This window comes from Syngnathoides biaculeatus, chromosome 4 (assembly GCF_019802595.1).
Source record: "Syngnathoides biaculeatus isolate LvHL_M chromosome 4, ASM1980259v1, whole genome shotgun sequence".
NCBI lineage: Eukaryota > Metazoa > Chordata > Actinopteri > Syngnathiformes > Syngnathidae > Syngnathoides > Syngnathoides biaculeatus.
In genome coordinates, this window is record NC_084643.1 from 6,051,136 (window position 1) to 6,065,519 (window position 14,384).

At 48.3% G+C, this 14,384-nt stretch overlaps 1 protein-coding gene across 6 annotated transcripts in view; it reads right to left on the reverse strand.

Moving 5' to 3' along the window:
* setbp1 (SET binding protein 1) overlaps positions 1 to 14,384 on the reverse strand; it is a 70,216-nt gene that overhangs the window by 40,144 nt on the left and 15,688 nt on the right. For 5 of the 6 annotated variants that reach the window (XM_061817884.1, XM_061817882.1, XM_061817885.1 and 2 more), the window contains one exon: positions 2,674 to 3,257. In XM_061817884.1, the coding sequence (XP_061673868.1) occupies positions 2,674 to 3,099 (426 nt within the window). In that variant the 5' untranslated portion in view covers positions 3,100 to 3,257. Of the gene's footprint in view, positions 1 to 2,673; positions 3,258 to 8,527; positions 8,722 to 14,384 lie in introns of those variants that run through there. The other variant, XM_061817887.1, reaches the window with a different exon arrangement.

Below are 14,384 nucleotides of genomic sequence, written 5' to 3' on the forward strand. Positions count from 1 at the left end.
GATAATCGGCTCAGATGGAGGATGGATGGATCACTGCACTGTCAAGAATATGATCCTCACCTTACCACGGATTTAGTCCATGATAAGGCAAGGAGCCATATTTGAGAACTTACAATTATAGGGGGAGTTTGAAATTTTAAAAAATACGTAAAAATTGTGCCAAACATATATGTGCGTTCATCTGAGATGACGCGCTGTGGCGACCCCGAAAGGGACAAGCCGAAAGAAACTTACTTTACTATTAAAAAAAAAAACATTTTTTGTCATCTTTTCTAAAATAGTTAGTATGGCCTGACAGGAGTACATTAAAATGAACAAACTTTGGAAAAAGTTGCGCCCCTCTTGCCCCATTTTGTACATGGACTTGAAGAAAACTACTACACCTGAGGAAAAACAACCAATCAGACAGAAACGATGAGAAACCACGGTGGAAAATCCACCCACCACTGGTGGGCAACAAAAAGTTTGACAAAGAGGTAAAAGACAGATCCAGAGACAAAACAAGAACTGGAGGGACCAGAGGCGATGGGTTGTTTTCACTGACGTCACCTTTTTTGCTGAATTACCCACACAAAACTGCGCGCCGCCATATTACCTCTCCACCTAACACGTACCCAGTGTGGAAGTCTCCGGAATGCTCTCGGTTACTGTTTGTGTTTTTGTGTTCCACGGGCGTCTCGGGACTCAAGTACACAAGGGAGGACTTGCTAACCGTCAGAGAGCCTTCTTCGGACTTTCCTTCTGACGTTTTTGCGACAACTCCTGCCAATTCGCTAAAGCTTTTTCCAGAGTTACTCGTCGGCGCGCTCTTCAAAGCCTCGCGGTCCAGTTTACAAGTCTGGCGGCGTAAGCGGGGACATCGTCTAACGCTTCCGACGAAAGACTTCGGACGTTCGAGGCTTGTCTTTGAGGACGATTCCCCGAGGCTGCTATCACGCTGCCCGGTCTCAACTTCCGTCGTGCTGATGTGTCGCCGAGCTAAGCTAACAATCTTAATCGATACTCTTTTCAAAAGGCCGACATCACGGTTAAGATCCTTTTTCGTTAGTCGCTTGAAAGATTTGAGAATTTCGTGAAATATTGGATTTGTTTATTATTTTTTCCTTCTGCTATTGTCATCAAATTTTAAACAAATAAACATTTCGCTTTGCTCGTGGTTAACTAATATACAGTATAATAATATACATTTTTTGAAAAAAAAATGGAATAAATGGAGTTCGCCTCGATCTTAAAAAAAAGAAAAATTCCACCGTCTTTCGTTTTCCGTGTTAGCATACAGGTAAGTGCTCTCGGTCGCGTCTTCAATAAATGTAGCTAGAAACATAATGTCGTCCACCTTGCGCATGTATGAGTATGGGATCGAAAATGGCCGCCGTTGGAGGCAGCACAACGGGTGACGTCACGTGAAAACAACCCAATGGGAGGATTCAAGACCGAGGCAGTATTGCCAACGTTTCTGCGCGACGGTTCCGTTTATCACTTCTTCTTAATGTGTAATTATTCCCTAAAATAAAATTTCAAACCAATAACTGCGAATGATTCATGCTGCAGACGACAGCTTGTTTACAGCGTACGTTACGCACGGTGCAAGTTTTTGAGGGGCGTGGCTTTTGTCAGAAATTGAAGGGGGGGGGGGGATTACTGAAGTGAGGCTCCATTCAAATCTGGCCCCTCTCACTTTATACGCACCATGTTGTGGAAAATGACTAAAAATAGTCTCTGGAGCACCTAGCCAGCCTGAGGGGGCTGAGGGTTGGGTGCTGTGGTGGGGGGGGTTACGGTTGTAGTTCATCCTGAATGTGTTTGATGTGCTCCAGTTCAGCGCTCTCATGTTCTCGCCCATCAAAGTCATCCGAACCTGTCCTTGAGTACCAGGACGCAGTCAGGCTACAACAGACGTTGTTTCGATAAACGTGGGAGCACAGAATTCTACAAAATGTCTTGGTAGGGTGAACGTCTATTCAAGTGGTCTAGACCACCGATTAAATCATTTGCCGGTGTATCTCGAGGCATTCATCTTCCTGATGTTTCCGACAGCGCAGCTGTAAGCGGCCTGCAAAAACCTCAAGTCACGAAACGCCTCGCAAACGACGTCAGACCATTTGACTAGAAGGACCCAGAAGAGAACATCGTGTTGACCGCGTGACACCTTCGCTCCTGCTGAGCCTGTCGAGCTCAGAGCCGCCGCTGTCAGGTTTGGACGCACACACTCGGCGGTGTAGGTCAACACGCTCTGCAAACACGAGATTCCCCCGAGGACCTGTACGTACACAGTGTCACACGCACCAAACACCGGCGCATGTGTAACGGGTGCGATGGAGAAGGGGTGAGGGAAGGGGGGAGTGCACAGGAGACAGGAGGGGCCTGCGTATGACCACAAATGGAAAGAGCAGACACCAGCTGTCACTTGCTTATGTCAGCCCTATTCTCAGCTCCCGTGTGTGTCAGTGTGTTTGTGTGTGTCTGTGTCACTGTGATCTCAGCTAGCCGTGACTGGTTTCAATTACACAGCAAACTTTGACCCCGGGTAACTAAGCAGGGAGATGAACTATTGAGCGTGCGAGGCAGGGAGTGGTTCGTTCTTGTCCGGACGCGGTCACGGAGCCCAAAACAACGTGAGCTGCGTTCTACTCTTACGCGCGTTAAGCTAGTCGCGGCCGTAGGAAGACTTACCCGTTTTCTGGGCGGTCCTCTTTCTTCATCCTTTTGACCCCGCCCCGACGTGGCCCCGCCTCCAGCACGGCCCTGACGCCCCCCTTTGCCCTCTCCGGCCGGAGGTCTGATGGTCATCCTGATCTCCGGCGGACAAATATAGTTCTCGAGGCTCTTGGGGGGCTTCTTGGTACGCTTGGTGGTCTGGATCTTCAGCTTTAGACTTCCTTCCTGGAAACTGGCTTCCTTGATGGAGAACTCCTGCTCCTCCAGAAGCCCCTCCCCCTGTTCTTCCAGCCCCTCCCCTTCACTGACCCCACCGTGAATCACATCGTCGCCACGCAGCGCGCCGATACCTCCCGGTCCGTCTCCATTCCGCGCCGCCCCGCCTCCCCGTAACTCCGCCTCTTTGGGTCGGGCCGAGCCAACCGGATCCCTCGGCTCCATCCACTCTCCCGCCAGGGCCAGTCAGGATGGGGGAAGTTGTGGCAGCCAGCCAATCGGATGAAAGGAAATGGAAGTCTGCCGGGCTTCTGGGCGGTTGTCGACCAGCTAGTGCGATCGGTTCTGTTGGCCCGACGGCACGCTGGGAAGCCAGGGACAATCTGGAGGGGGAGAGCAGGTGAAAGATGGGATCAGTAAAAGCACGACAACTCCCCGAGGCTGCCGTCCCATTCCTGACCCTTATTAGCGTTAGCAGCCTGTTGTATGATGTGTTTAGAAAAACACACAAACCCACCACAGCGCCGTACAGGCACGCCGAAACGCTCTCATTTACATTTTCTCCCCTCGGAAAAACAAACTTTTTGCCTCACTTGACATCCACCACCACCAACACCCCCCCCCCCCCCGCTTTCGTCTTTCATCGCTTCTTGCTAATCTTCCCTCCCTCGCTCCTTCCCTCATTTGAGGCTTCCCGCATATGTGAAGCAAAGCTATGCAGACACGAGTGATCAGTGCAAAAATAAAGACATTCCTCTCCTCTGCTCCAAAACCAGGCTGAAGTTACCCTGAGGACACAAAAGGAGGAAAAATGAAAGAAGCTGACTTCTGTTTTTTTTTTTTTTTTTTTTTTCTTCCTTTCACCAGAGCAGGCGAGGAGGGAGGGAATTACACCGGGGGAACGGGAAGGCAACACAGAAAGACAGAGGGAAGGAATCTAAATTCTTTCCCCAGATGTGGTTTACGAGCTAGCCTGGAAAAGAAAAAAAAAAAAAAACACAGTCTGAACTTTTTTAACCATGCAGTGGCAAATCCACACAGAAAATCGCTGCACACGTCCCGACAAATAAATACACGAGCGGATGACAGAATAAACTTCATCGAGAAAGGTCGCGGAAGCCATTTTGCTGAGGTGACGGGGCTTACTTCCTCTAGCTTGCTGTGCACGTGTGCAGATTTTTGGTTTTTTTAGTAAGGGACCCAAATAAACACTTGCTTTGGGGAATCCCGTAGCGATGTGTCAAACATCGACTTTATTGATAGTTTTGACCGTTTTTCATAATGCTAGCCCCCCTTTTCAAGCACCGCAGCAGGACCCACTTTTTTTGGGCGCCTTTCTTCTCGATGTTGGTGCCTGGAGGATTTTTAACCATCCATCCATTTTCTTTGCTTATCCTCACGAGGGTCGCGGGGAGTGCTAGAGCCTATCCCAGCTGTCAACGGGCAGGAGGCGGGGCACGCCCTGAACTGGTGGCCAGCCAATCGCAGGGCACACGGAGAAAAACAGCCGCACTCACAATCACACCTTGGGGCAATTTAGCGTGTCAATTTATGTTGCACGTTTTAGGGAAGAGGAAACCAGAGTGCCCGGAGAAAACCCACGCAGGCACGGGAAAAACGTGCAAATTGGGAGGGCTGGGATTGAACCCAGAACTGTGAGGCCAAAGCTTTACCAATAGCACTATTAAAATTGATTCTACTTTTATTTAGCATCTTGGCTGCCTATTATTACTTTGTGGCATTTTTTTTGCGGGGGGTGGGGGGGGGGGCGGCACCTGAAAACCATGTTCGTGTTCTTTTGGATTATTTGTATTTAATATAATTGTGAGTGATAAATGAATGGCTGTCAATATCAATGCTAAATTACAATAGAACAAGTAAGTTCATCCATTTTCTTTTGCCGCTTATCCTCACGAGGGTTGTGGGGAGTGCTGGAGCCTATCCCTGCAGTCAACGGGCAGGAGGCGGGGTACACCCTGAACTGTTTACCAGCCAATCGCAGGGCACATAAGAGACAAACAGCCGCACTCACAATCACACCTAGGGGCAATTTAGAGTGTCCAATTAATGTTGCATTTTTGAGGGGGGACGTGGGAGGAAACCGGAGTACCCAGAGGAAACCCACGCAGGCACGGGGAGAACATGGAAACTCCGCACGGGCAGGGGCCGGGATCATACCCGGGTCCTCAGAACTGTGAAGCCAACGCTTTACCAGCTGACCCACCGTGCCGCCATTTTTAACCATCCATCCGTTAATAACATTTATGAGCTGAGAGGTCACTGACGTTGGATCAGAGGGCATGGCTCAAGATTTTCATCATAAATCATCTCATAGTTGTTCTTCCACACCAAACGCTTCCCACCCTTCACTTATTAACCTTTCTTTGCGCGCTACAACGGATTCCCGCCGCAAACTTGCACGCTTGGTTGGATAAAGAGTGACGAGACTCAGGAGGGACTTAATTGATGACTAAACTGCATGCATTTGAAAGCATTTTCAATAAGCTGGGAGCAAAAAAAAAAAAAAAAATTCGATGGACTGATTAGCAGCTCCTTCCAGGTCTGTTCTCGCTGTACCAGCCCAAGCTACTGTACTAACAGCTGATCTCCATTGTAATACCTTCCAGGCTTCACACCACATGCTTACGGTGGGATTGAATAATCATAATCCACGGCAGTTCTCCGGCAAGACCACACACAAACGGTGCGTAAAGCGCAGGCGCAGCATTAAGCGGGTATTTTGTACTGCAGTCGGGGGAAAAAAAACAAAAAATAAAAGCCTGTTGAGCCATTGTTTTGCGATGTGTAAAACGTTATTTGCGATGGTTCAGAACACCCCTGCGCGGCATTAAGAAGCTGTAAAGAATCCTCGCGGCGGTTTTGCATGTTTAACCTTCTGAACTCCGACACGACTGCCATCCGTTTACCCTGCGCATGGAATAATACATTGCATGATTGATTTCCCGCCTTTACGCTCGCTGGCTAGTTTGTTGTTGATATTGGGTGCAGTGCGGTGTCAAATCTGAACGTATTTTGTTTGTCCTTGCGGTTGGATTTGTGCTGTTTTTTGGGGCCGTTTGTAATCTCAGATGTCAACGCCACCTCCGCATAGGAGAGGAGACCTGATGTGTGTACAATTCTACCGTTACCAGGGTTACATCCATCAGTTACATACACTAGATTAAACATAAAGTTGAAAATATGACTAATCAGTGATCGGGACCTGGCCACGAGACCGACAGGAAGTGGGAAATACGGAGTTGCTAATATCTATAATGCCTCCATTCTTCTTTTTTAGTGTGTTCATCCACTCAGACGTTAAAAAAAAACATCTCGGGTCAGAGGTCGCTGATGTCGGCCCCGAGAGAAGGCCCGTCGCGCTTTCTGTTTTAGTCCATCTCAAAGGGGGTTCGAGGGTTGAAGTCAGGGCTCGGGAGTCTCAAGTTCCCCCATGTTGCTTGCAAAGGGGTCTTCCCCGAACGTCACCACGAAAGGTGTCAAGCCTCCGCGAGAGCATTTTGATACCTTGCTGTGCAAAACTGGACACATTCTCCGAAGTGGGCCGAGTAAAAGAGGAAAGAGCTGACGCTCGCACAATCTGGTTGTTAACAAATCGGACGCAGAAGAGTTCAGAGAGATTTTTTGAAGTGCTTTTGTTAAAAGAATTATCGATGTAACATCACAAAATGTTTTTTTTTTTCTTGCTATGGTGAAACTAGCAGATGTGTCTCCTGCATATAAATGCGCAGTACATGCAGTACGTATATCTTGTAGGCGGCATAAATTTGCCTTTCGGTATGGATTTTAGACTCGGGTCGACCTGGCGCGGTAACCCTTGTTGATGACATCATCGTACCGGCCTCGGTGAAAAACTGCTTTCAAGCGCATGTGAAAACAGAGTCGGAGGAGCCGCCAGCCGTAAAAGTGCGTCCGAGGGGCACCCATCGCTCCCGGTTTTCCGCGTTGCTCGGGAACGACTTGGGGAATGCTAGCAGGCTGCTACGCTAACCTGCTCTGCACCAGCTACAAACTGCGGCGGGCTTAACAATTTCCTTCTACGGCGCGAATCCGCTCATCGAAATCCATATGCGCTCATTTGCCACATTTTGCATCGTGGAGTGCTAAGTTTTCATTTCGCGCTTTGAGATCTGTGCTATAAATGCTCTCAAAATTACATTTTATCTTTGTTTTTGTTGTTTTTCTTCAAAAAAAAAAAAAACAAAAATACCAACAATCCCCTACCCCTTTGTCAACAAGTTCATGTGCTTAATCATTTAACTGTCGATTAACGTGTTGTGAAGCCCAGAAAACTCCACGCTATTAGTGTGCAAAATCACCACTAATTACAAACCCCACTTCGCATACAAAGTTCGAAACTTAAAGCAATCGCCCAAAAGGATTCGATAAGCGTCACGAATAGTGCAGTGCAGGGGTCACCAACGCGGCGCCCGCGAGGTATGTTCTAAAAATCCCACAGGCCACAAATTGTTACTATTATTTGTGCTTTAAATTCTCAACCTGACTTGCTTAATTTTTAAAATACCTGCAATGTCATGTACTACACTAAATTAAAACCAAAAATATTTCATGGACGTGGAATGAACTGAGTCTGAAATTTGCCGCAAACAGGTCACGTAGCCCTTCATACGATCGGTGCTCACGAAGTAGCCCTCGGCCTCAAAAAGGTTGCTGAGTCCTGGTGTAGTGGTACTTGGGACTTAGGTGCGGGCAGCGTGGGATCGATTCCCCGCTCGGTGATGGTGTCGATATCCGCCCTGTGACCGACTGGCGGCCAGTTCAGGGTGTAGTCCGCCTTTCGCTCGAAGCTAGCTGGCATAGGCTCTAGGTTTCCCGTGACCCTTGTGAGGATGAGCGGCTTGGAAAAATGGATGGATTTGATTTCGTTATTACCATGGGATTCCCTCACCAAGTACCAGAATTAGACAGTACGGCGCATGACATCACCGAAAGCCCCAAGTTGGCACGTCATTGACCAAGAAACTCGCTTTGCGGCAGGTCCTTAATTAGACCCCGTTTCATAACATTGGAAGTGGAAAACTGCTTGCTCAGAGGCACAAAATTAGGAAGAAAACTAAAGATGGAGTGGGTCGTTTAATGTCACACATGCACTCCAGAGACCCAACTGCTTGCATGCAAACATCAAAAGGCCAAATCCCCCATCATGTTCAGCGGCGTAACCCCACTGGCAACCATCTTTGTTCCATGTGAAGTCTTCAAAAGTCAACCTGCGCGACCCCCGTTTGTTCCTCAAGAGCCGCCGTCTCCCTGATGTCAAAATCCGGTGACTCGCCCTCAATGGCACGAGTGAAAGCCCCCCTGTCCGTCATGTGACCGAGCACAATGACAGGAAGTAAGAGACAGCTGCCGAGCACAACATCCCGCACATAGACGTCCATCCACGGGCATCAAAGAGGAATCGACCCAGGACTACTCCGACTGCAGTGTGACAGCAAGATGTCCACATGAATTATGGCAATCTTTATTCTGGGTCATAACTGCGTGAAACTACTCAGCTGGGTCATGTCTGTCACTCCTCCCCCATGCAGCGGCCCTAAGCTGTGTTAGTTCTCTGTTACTGGCAGGCATGCGCGGCGTTTATGTAAGGACTGACCCCACCGCGGGCCTCCCTCACCTAGCCCGAGCCGCGCCGTCCTCCTCGCCGTTTCTCCCCGACGGACAAAAACTCGCTTCCACGTCCGCGCGTCGGCTCGCCTCAGACAGCGGAGGGATTGTGAGAGGCCAGACCAGCCGCATAAAAAGCTTTATTATGTTCGTCCCGACCGCCCGGAAAAAAAAGCAGAAGGTCACTCGGGCGGGCGGGATGCGAGAGGCCGCGAATGGGACACGTCGTTTTGGCTCTCCTCCCCGCTCTGGAGACCATTATGATAAAACAGCGATGATGAAATGCAGATGGGCAGCGACGAGGGGGGTGAACGGCGTAGACGCGCAGGCAAAAACGTGCGGATTTGTGCGCGCAGGAGAAATCGGCCAGAGAGAGATGGGGAGCAAGACATGGCAACACAAACACAACCTTTTAAGGCTGCATAGCCAGCAGCCCGAGGTGGACTCACAAATAGCTCTCTCGCTCGCTCGCTCGCTCGCTCTCTCTCTCACTCTCCCACGAACACACACATATCCAAAACCACAAACGCACACCTGCCTGTTGTTGTACTTTTGTTTTCCTTTGATGAGAAGCGCTTCGACCATTTCACAGAGATCGCGAACAGCGCAAGTCTTCCATTTTCGTTTTTCTCTCACTTTCATTCCGATCCAATCACGTGAAGACCTTTCTGGAAGGGTGCGGCAGAGTTTCGGGGGAACGATCGAAGCGGGACGGCGCCGTATTTCCGTACCTGTGGCATGCATCATTTTCTATAATGGATTTTTTTTTTTTTCTCCAGAGAAGAGTAGATGCCTACCCTGTGTGCATCATAGTCTTCCTTTTTTAAAATCCATCCTTCCATCCATTTTCTTTGCCGCTTATCCCCACGAGGGTCAAGGGGAGTGCCGTAGCCCATCCCAGCTGTCAACGGGCAGGAGGCGGGGTACACCCTGAACGGGTTGCCAGCCAATCACAGGCCACATGGAGACAAACAGCCACACTCACAATCACCCCTAGGGGCAATATGGAGTCCATCCATCCATCTATCCCTCTATTTTCTTTGCCGCTTAAACTCACAAGGGTCGCGGGGAGTGCTGGAGCCTATCCCAGCTATCGTCAAGCAGGAGGCGGGGTACACCTGAACTGTCAACGGTCTAACCAGTTGTTCCATCGTGCCACCCCCATGTTTATCTTCCAGCCATCCATCCATCCATTCATTTTCTTAGCCTCTTATCCTCACAAGGATCACGAAGAGTGCTGGAGCCCATCCCAGCTGTCAACGGGCAGGAGGCGGGGTACACCCTGAACGGGTTGCCAGCCAATCGCAGGGCACATTTAGACAAACAGCCCACCTCACAATCACACCTCAGGGTGCAATTTAGAGTGTCCAATTCATGGTGCATTTTTTGATGGGGGGATGTGGGAGGAAACCGAAGTGCCCAGAGAAAACCCACGCAGGCACAGGGAGGACATGCAAACGACACACAGCCAAGTCTGGGGTTGAACCAGGGACCTCAGAACTGTGAGGCCAACGCTTTGCCAGCTGATCCACCGTACCGCCTCCAATCAGGATAATTATGTATTAAGTATTATTAAGACAGCGACCAGCGCAGGCCATAACCCCGCCTCTCATCCAAGGTCAGGTGGGGACCCTAATGAGGGCACCAGAAATGAAAAATGGATGGATTATTATAGAAGGCCATTAAAAAAAAAAAATGAATCGCTTTCGCCTTGGCTTTCGGGCATTCATGAAACTTTGAATTCGAGAAGCAGTCAAAAAATTCTTTCCAACATATTGCGGAGTCCAACACCAAAGATAAAATCGGTCAAAGAGAGTAAAATGAGCATGACGTACAAGGATGAAATTATAGCGTAATGCAATACAAGTAAAGGAAATATTGATGAATCGAGCCATCGCAATACTCCCCTCCACGATTTCATATTGATTCAGCAAATCCTCTGGATTGATTTTCCTCTTGCCCAGTGGGACATACTTTGCATGATTCAAAGCCGATTAAAAAAAAAAAAAAAAGAACAATAAGATGGCGACCAAAGCAAGCGGCGCAATGAAGCCGGGGGCCTTTGGGGTCATCTCGAATTGCCCTATGAATATGGAAAACAAGAAATGGACTCAAGTGTGGTCTTTTGTTGGCTTTGCCAGGAATAATCTTGCATATTTACCACAATTATCATTTAAGTTTACATACGCTTTCTCTTTTCATTGTTTCTACAGAATGTTTTCAGAGTTTGTCTTCCTCAGAATAGACGTTAACGAAACAGTCATATTTGCGTTTGTTAATTGGTTCCTATATTACCCCTCTCACCGTATTGTCCCACAAGCCATGCCGGTGGTCAGTAGCGTGCGCTTGGAAAAGTTAATGTTACGAAGAAAATGGTCCTCAGATGCGCTTGGGGAACGTGCAAATCTGATGAAAGATATCCAGCTAGATTGATTCATTTTCCAAAGCCTAAAACACAGTTGACCAAGCGTCTACGATGGATTAAGGCTCGCGGAAGAGCGCGCGTACAACTAAATGTGGACAATATCAACAAAACACAAGGCTGTATGTTTGAAGGTGAGTGAGGGAGAAGTACCTTGAATTATTATCTGGGCTTTATACACTGCAGGAGAGCCACTTTCACTTTGTCAGCGTATCACTGACCTGCTGAACGAAGTGTGTCATGTTTTATGCCGAAGAGTCGGGTTAGCGTTAAGTAAATGCGCCGTGTCATGCAAGAGAAATGTCCATTTACCTATTTGGATCACATCAGACTTTTAAGACAGAGCGCTGGGTTCGATTACCAGCAAAGTCAAAAGAATACACCCACTGAATGATATTACTCGTGAGCTTTCCAAGTACAAAGTATTCACCCTGCATTACATGCGCGGTACGATTCCGCTATTTTATCCTGTTGGATTTCAATAGTCAAGTCTGTGAGGCGTCAAACTTTTTTACATCGATCGCCAATGTTTCGCCTGAAAAACTCTGACATTGCCTCCTGCTCCGTCTAAAATCTTAATCCCGTGTACATATCCTTGCGTGAAACAGTTGAGACATCTCCCTAGAACTCTCTTGGACAAGTCTGACGCATTTGGCAAAAAAAAAAACATACCGCAATATTATCTGGAATACGCGATAGAGAATCGACTTCAAACTTGTTGTGTTCAATCGCCATTTTGTAAGCTTGTGGGACATGGCCCAGGGGGCGGAGCTTATGATCGCCATCAGAACGGCCCATTCTACACTCGCTCCATTGAAATTTGGCAAGCTTGTTAAACACAGTCGCCTCCGCTGTGTTTTTTCCCACCACGCAGGGACTCTAAAGAATGCAGCCTAAAAGGGTCGCCGGTTTGAGTCCCCAGCCGGGGTTATCAGAAAGTCATTTAAGCCGAGCCTCCTCCGGTTATCGGCACCCGATAAAAACCAAGCGCTCGCAGCGGATTCGCCCCGATCAGGACTCCTAATTGCACCCGTGGGTGCTGGAAAAGTTAACGCCGCTTCAGTGTGCGCTTGCTGTGTTCGACTACGGTGATTAAATGTGGCAAGAAATGAATGTCATGCCTGTACATGACAGTAAAATGAGCCTTAATGTCGGCGGTCTGGGGTGTGCAATAAGGATGGGACGAAGACATCCATTAATTGATTAACTGGGAAACGATTGTTGATTGATTGCATCTTGCACTGCTGATTCAGTCTCAACTAGTCTGTGGTCTAAAGAAAACGTGAAAGATGATATCAGCTAACGGCTATAATCTTGCTGAATTATGTTTTTTTTTTTTGGAAACAGGAGTTCAGAACATTTGGAAGCGTTTCCCCCATCCTGTTAAAAACACCATTCAGCAATAACACGTGATGATTTGCAATTCCGATCGTTTTATTGAATAACACGCCAATCTCTCGATTTCAACCCCGCGAAGGGTTCGCGTTGCTCGGCGGCAGCGCGCACGCGGACCAGCGCGAACGTTTTACAGCAGCCGAAGCCACAAAATGGCTGTCAGCAAAAACACCTCTGATGCTCCCCAAGTGTCTCCCCTTCCTCCTCCCCACCAAGCTGTGTTGCTTTGCTTCATGTCGGCGCTACCTCACCCCTCCTCCCTTCCTCCCTGCCTCCCTCTGCCAAAAGGTGATCCAGCGCTGATATTCCACTAAGAGAGCCTGCCAACACTTAGATTTGTCCTTGGATGCTGTTCATACTCCCCCCCCCCAGCTTCCCCCTTTTTCCTGCGATCCTATTTCCACCCTGGCTATCCAGCTCGGACGGGGACGCACCTTATTGATTCCTCATGCCTTAATTTAAAGATTGCGCTGGCGTTCCATTACCTAATAAGTGATTTGTTATCGTGCATTCTTTCGCACTACACAGACACACAAAAAAAAAAAACTGCAATAGTTTTACCTGAATTCCTCGAGTTCCACCTCTTTGCAAGCTCATCTTTTATTTTTCCTCGACCTTCCACCACCATTTACACAACAGCACCCGACCAATTTTCCAGACTCTGCCCGGATAATGAACGCGTGTCTATTTATCTTTCAGGGCCGACGTTTGATGGGCGTCTGTCAGCCTTCGCCCCGTCGGGCCTCACCTGCGGACCGTACGGCAGAATAATACCGAGCCTGCGTTGCGTCGCGCGCCAGAGGGCCGCGTGAAACCTTTTGGAAATGCTGACGAAAGACATTCGAGAGGAAGGCAAAACACCCATCATGCACCGCCGATAATTAGGGCTACATTACAAAGTAGCTTGGGGGGGGGGGTGGAAATAAGCTCCCTCCCACCCCCACCCCGTTCATAAATTCCAAAGTGTGAGTTCTTACGTCCACTTCGGTGGCAACAACACATTGGAAGAAACACGTAAACACCAAAGCCTGAATTTGTCTATCATCAGCATAAAATCTCATAGAAGTGTAAAAATAAGTCAACCGCATTAATATTGAGACTGGCGGCACGGCGGCGCAGCCGGTAAAGCGTTGGCTTCACAGTTCTGAGGTCCCGAGCTCAATCCCGGAGTGTGGAGTTTGCAGGTTCTCTCCGTGCCTGCGTGGGTTTCCTCCCACATCCCAAAAACACGCAACATTATTTGGACGCTCTAAATTGCCCCTAGGTGTGATTGTGAGTGCGGCTGTTTGTCTCTTATGTGCCCTGTGATTGGCTGGCAACCAGTTCAGGGTGTACCCCATCTCCTGCCCGTTGACAACTGGGATGGGCTCTTGCGCTCCCCGTGACCCTTGTGGGGATAAGCAGCAATGAAAATGGATAGATGGACTAATAAGACTATAAGATGCACCTCTCGCACCAGACATTTGAACTTTCTTGATCCGGAACGTCTGCAAATCACAAAATAACGCGGAACTCTGCCTTAACTTCGACAACAATTGGTGACGCTGCAGCCGGTCACGCTACTTCCAATGTGAGTCCGATTATTGTATTTCATTTACCGCGTACGTTATGCTTAATATCCCCGATTAAGGCTGATCCTTACGTTGGAATTAGCGTCACTAAAAATGCCACAAACTTTGGAGGCCTTATTTTCTCCAAATTCCGAATTCTGGTGTAATTGACTTTAAAGGTCCAACAGGGTTTCGTGCATCTTAAAAAAAACAGCTCATCCTTACTTACTACTTACTTAACTCAGAGTCCAAGAGTGGATTTCTATCCCTCAAGGTGCAAATAACACTAATATTCTGATACTGTGCAGGAAACGGCATCTTTTCCAGTGGGGAAACACCACCACTGCTATGTTGTTAAAACTGTAAAGGCAGCCACAAGATGCAAAAAAATGCAATATTGCAATATACAAGAAAGTGTACATTTACATTGAAGGCATCGTCATGGACATCCAATGCAAGCAATAATGTTCAATATTTACAGAAGAGGTGTATTCAGGTGC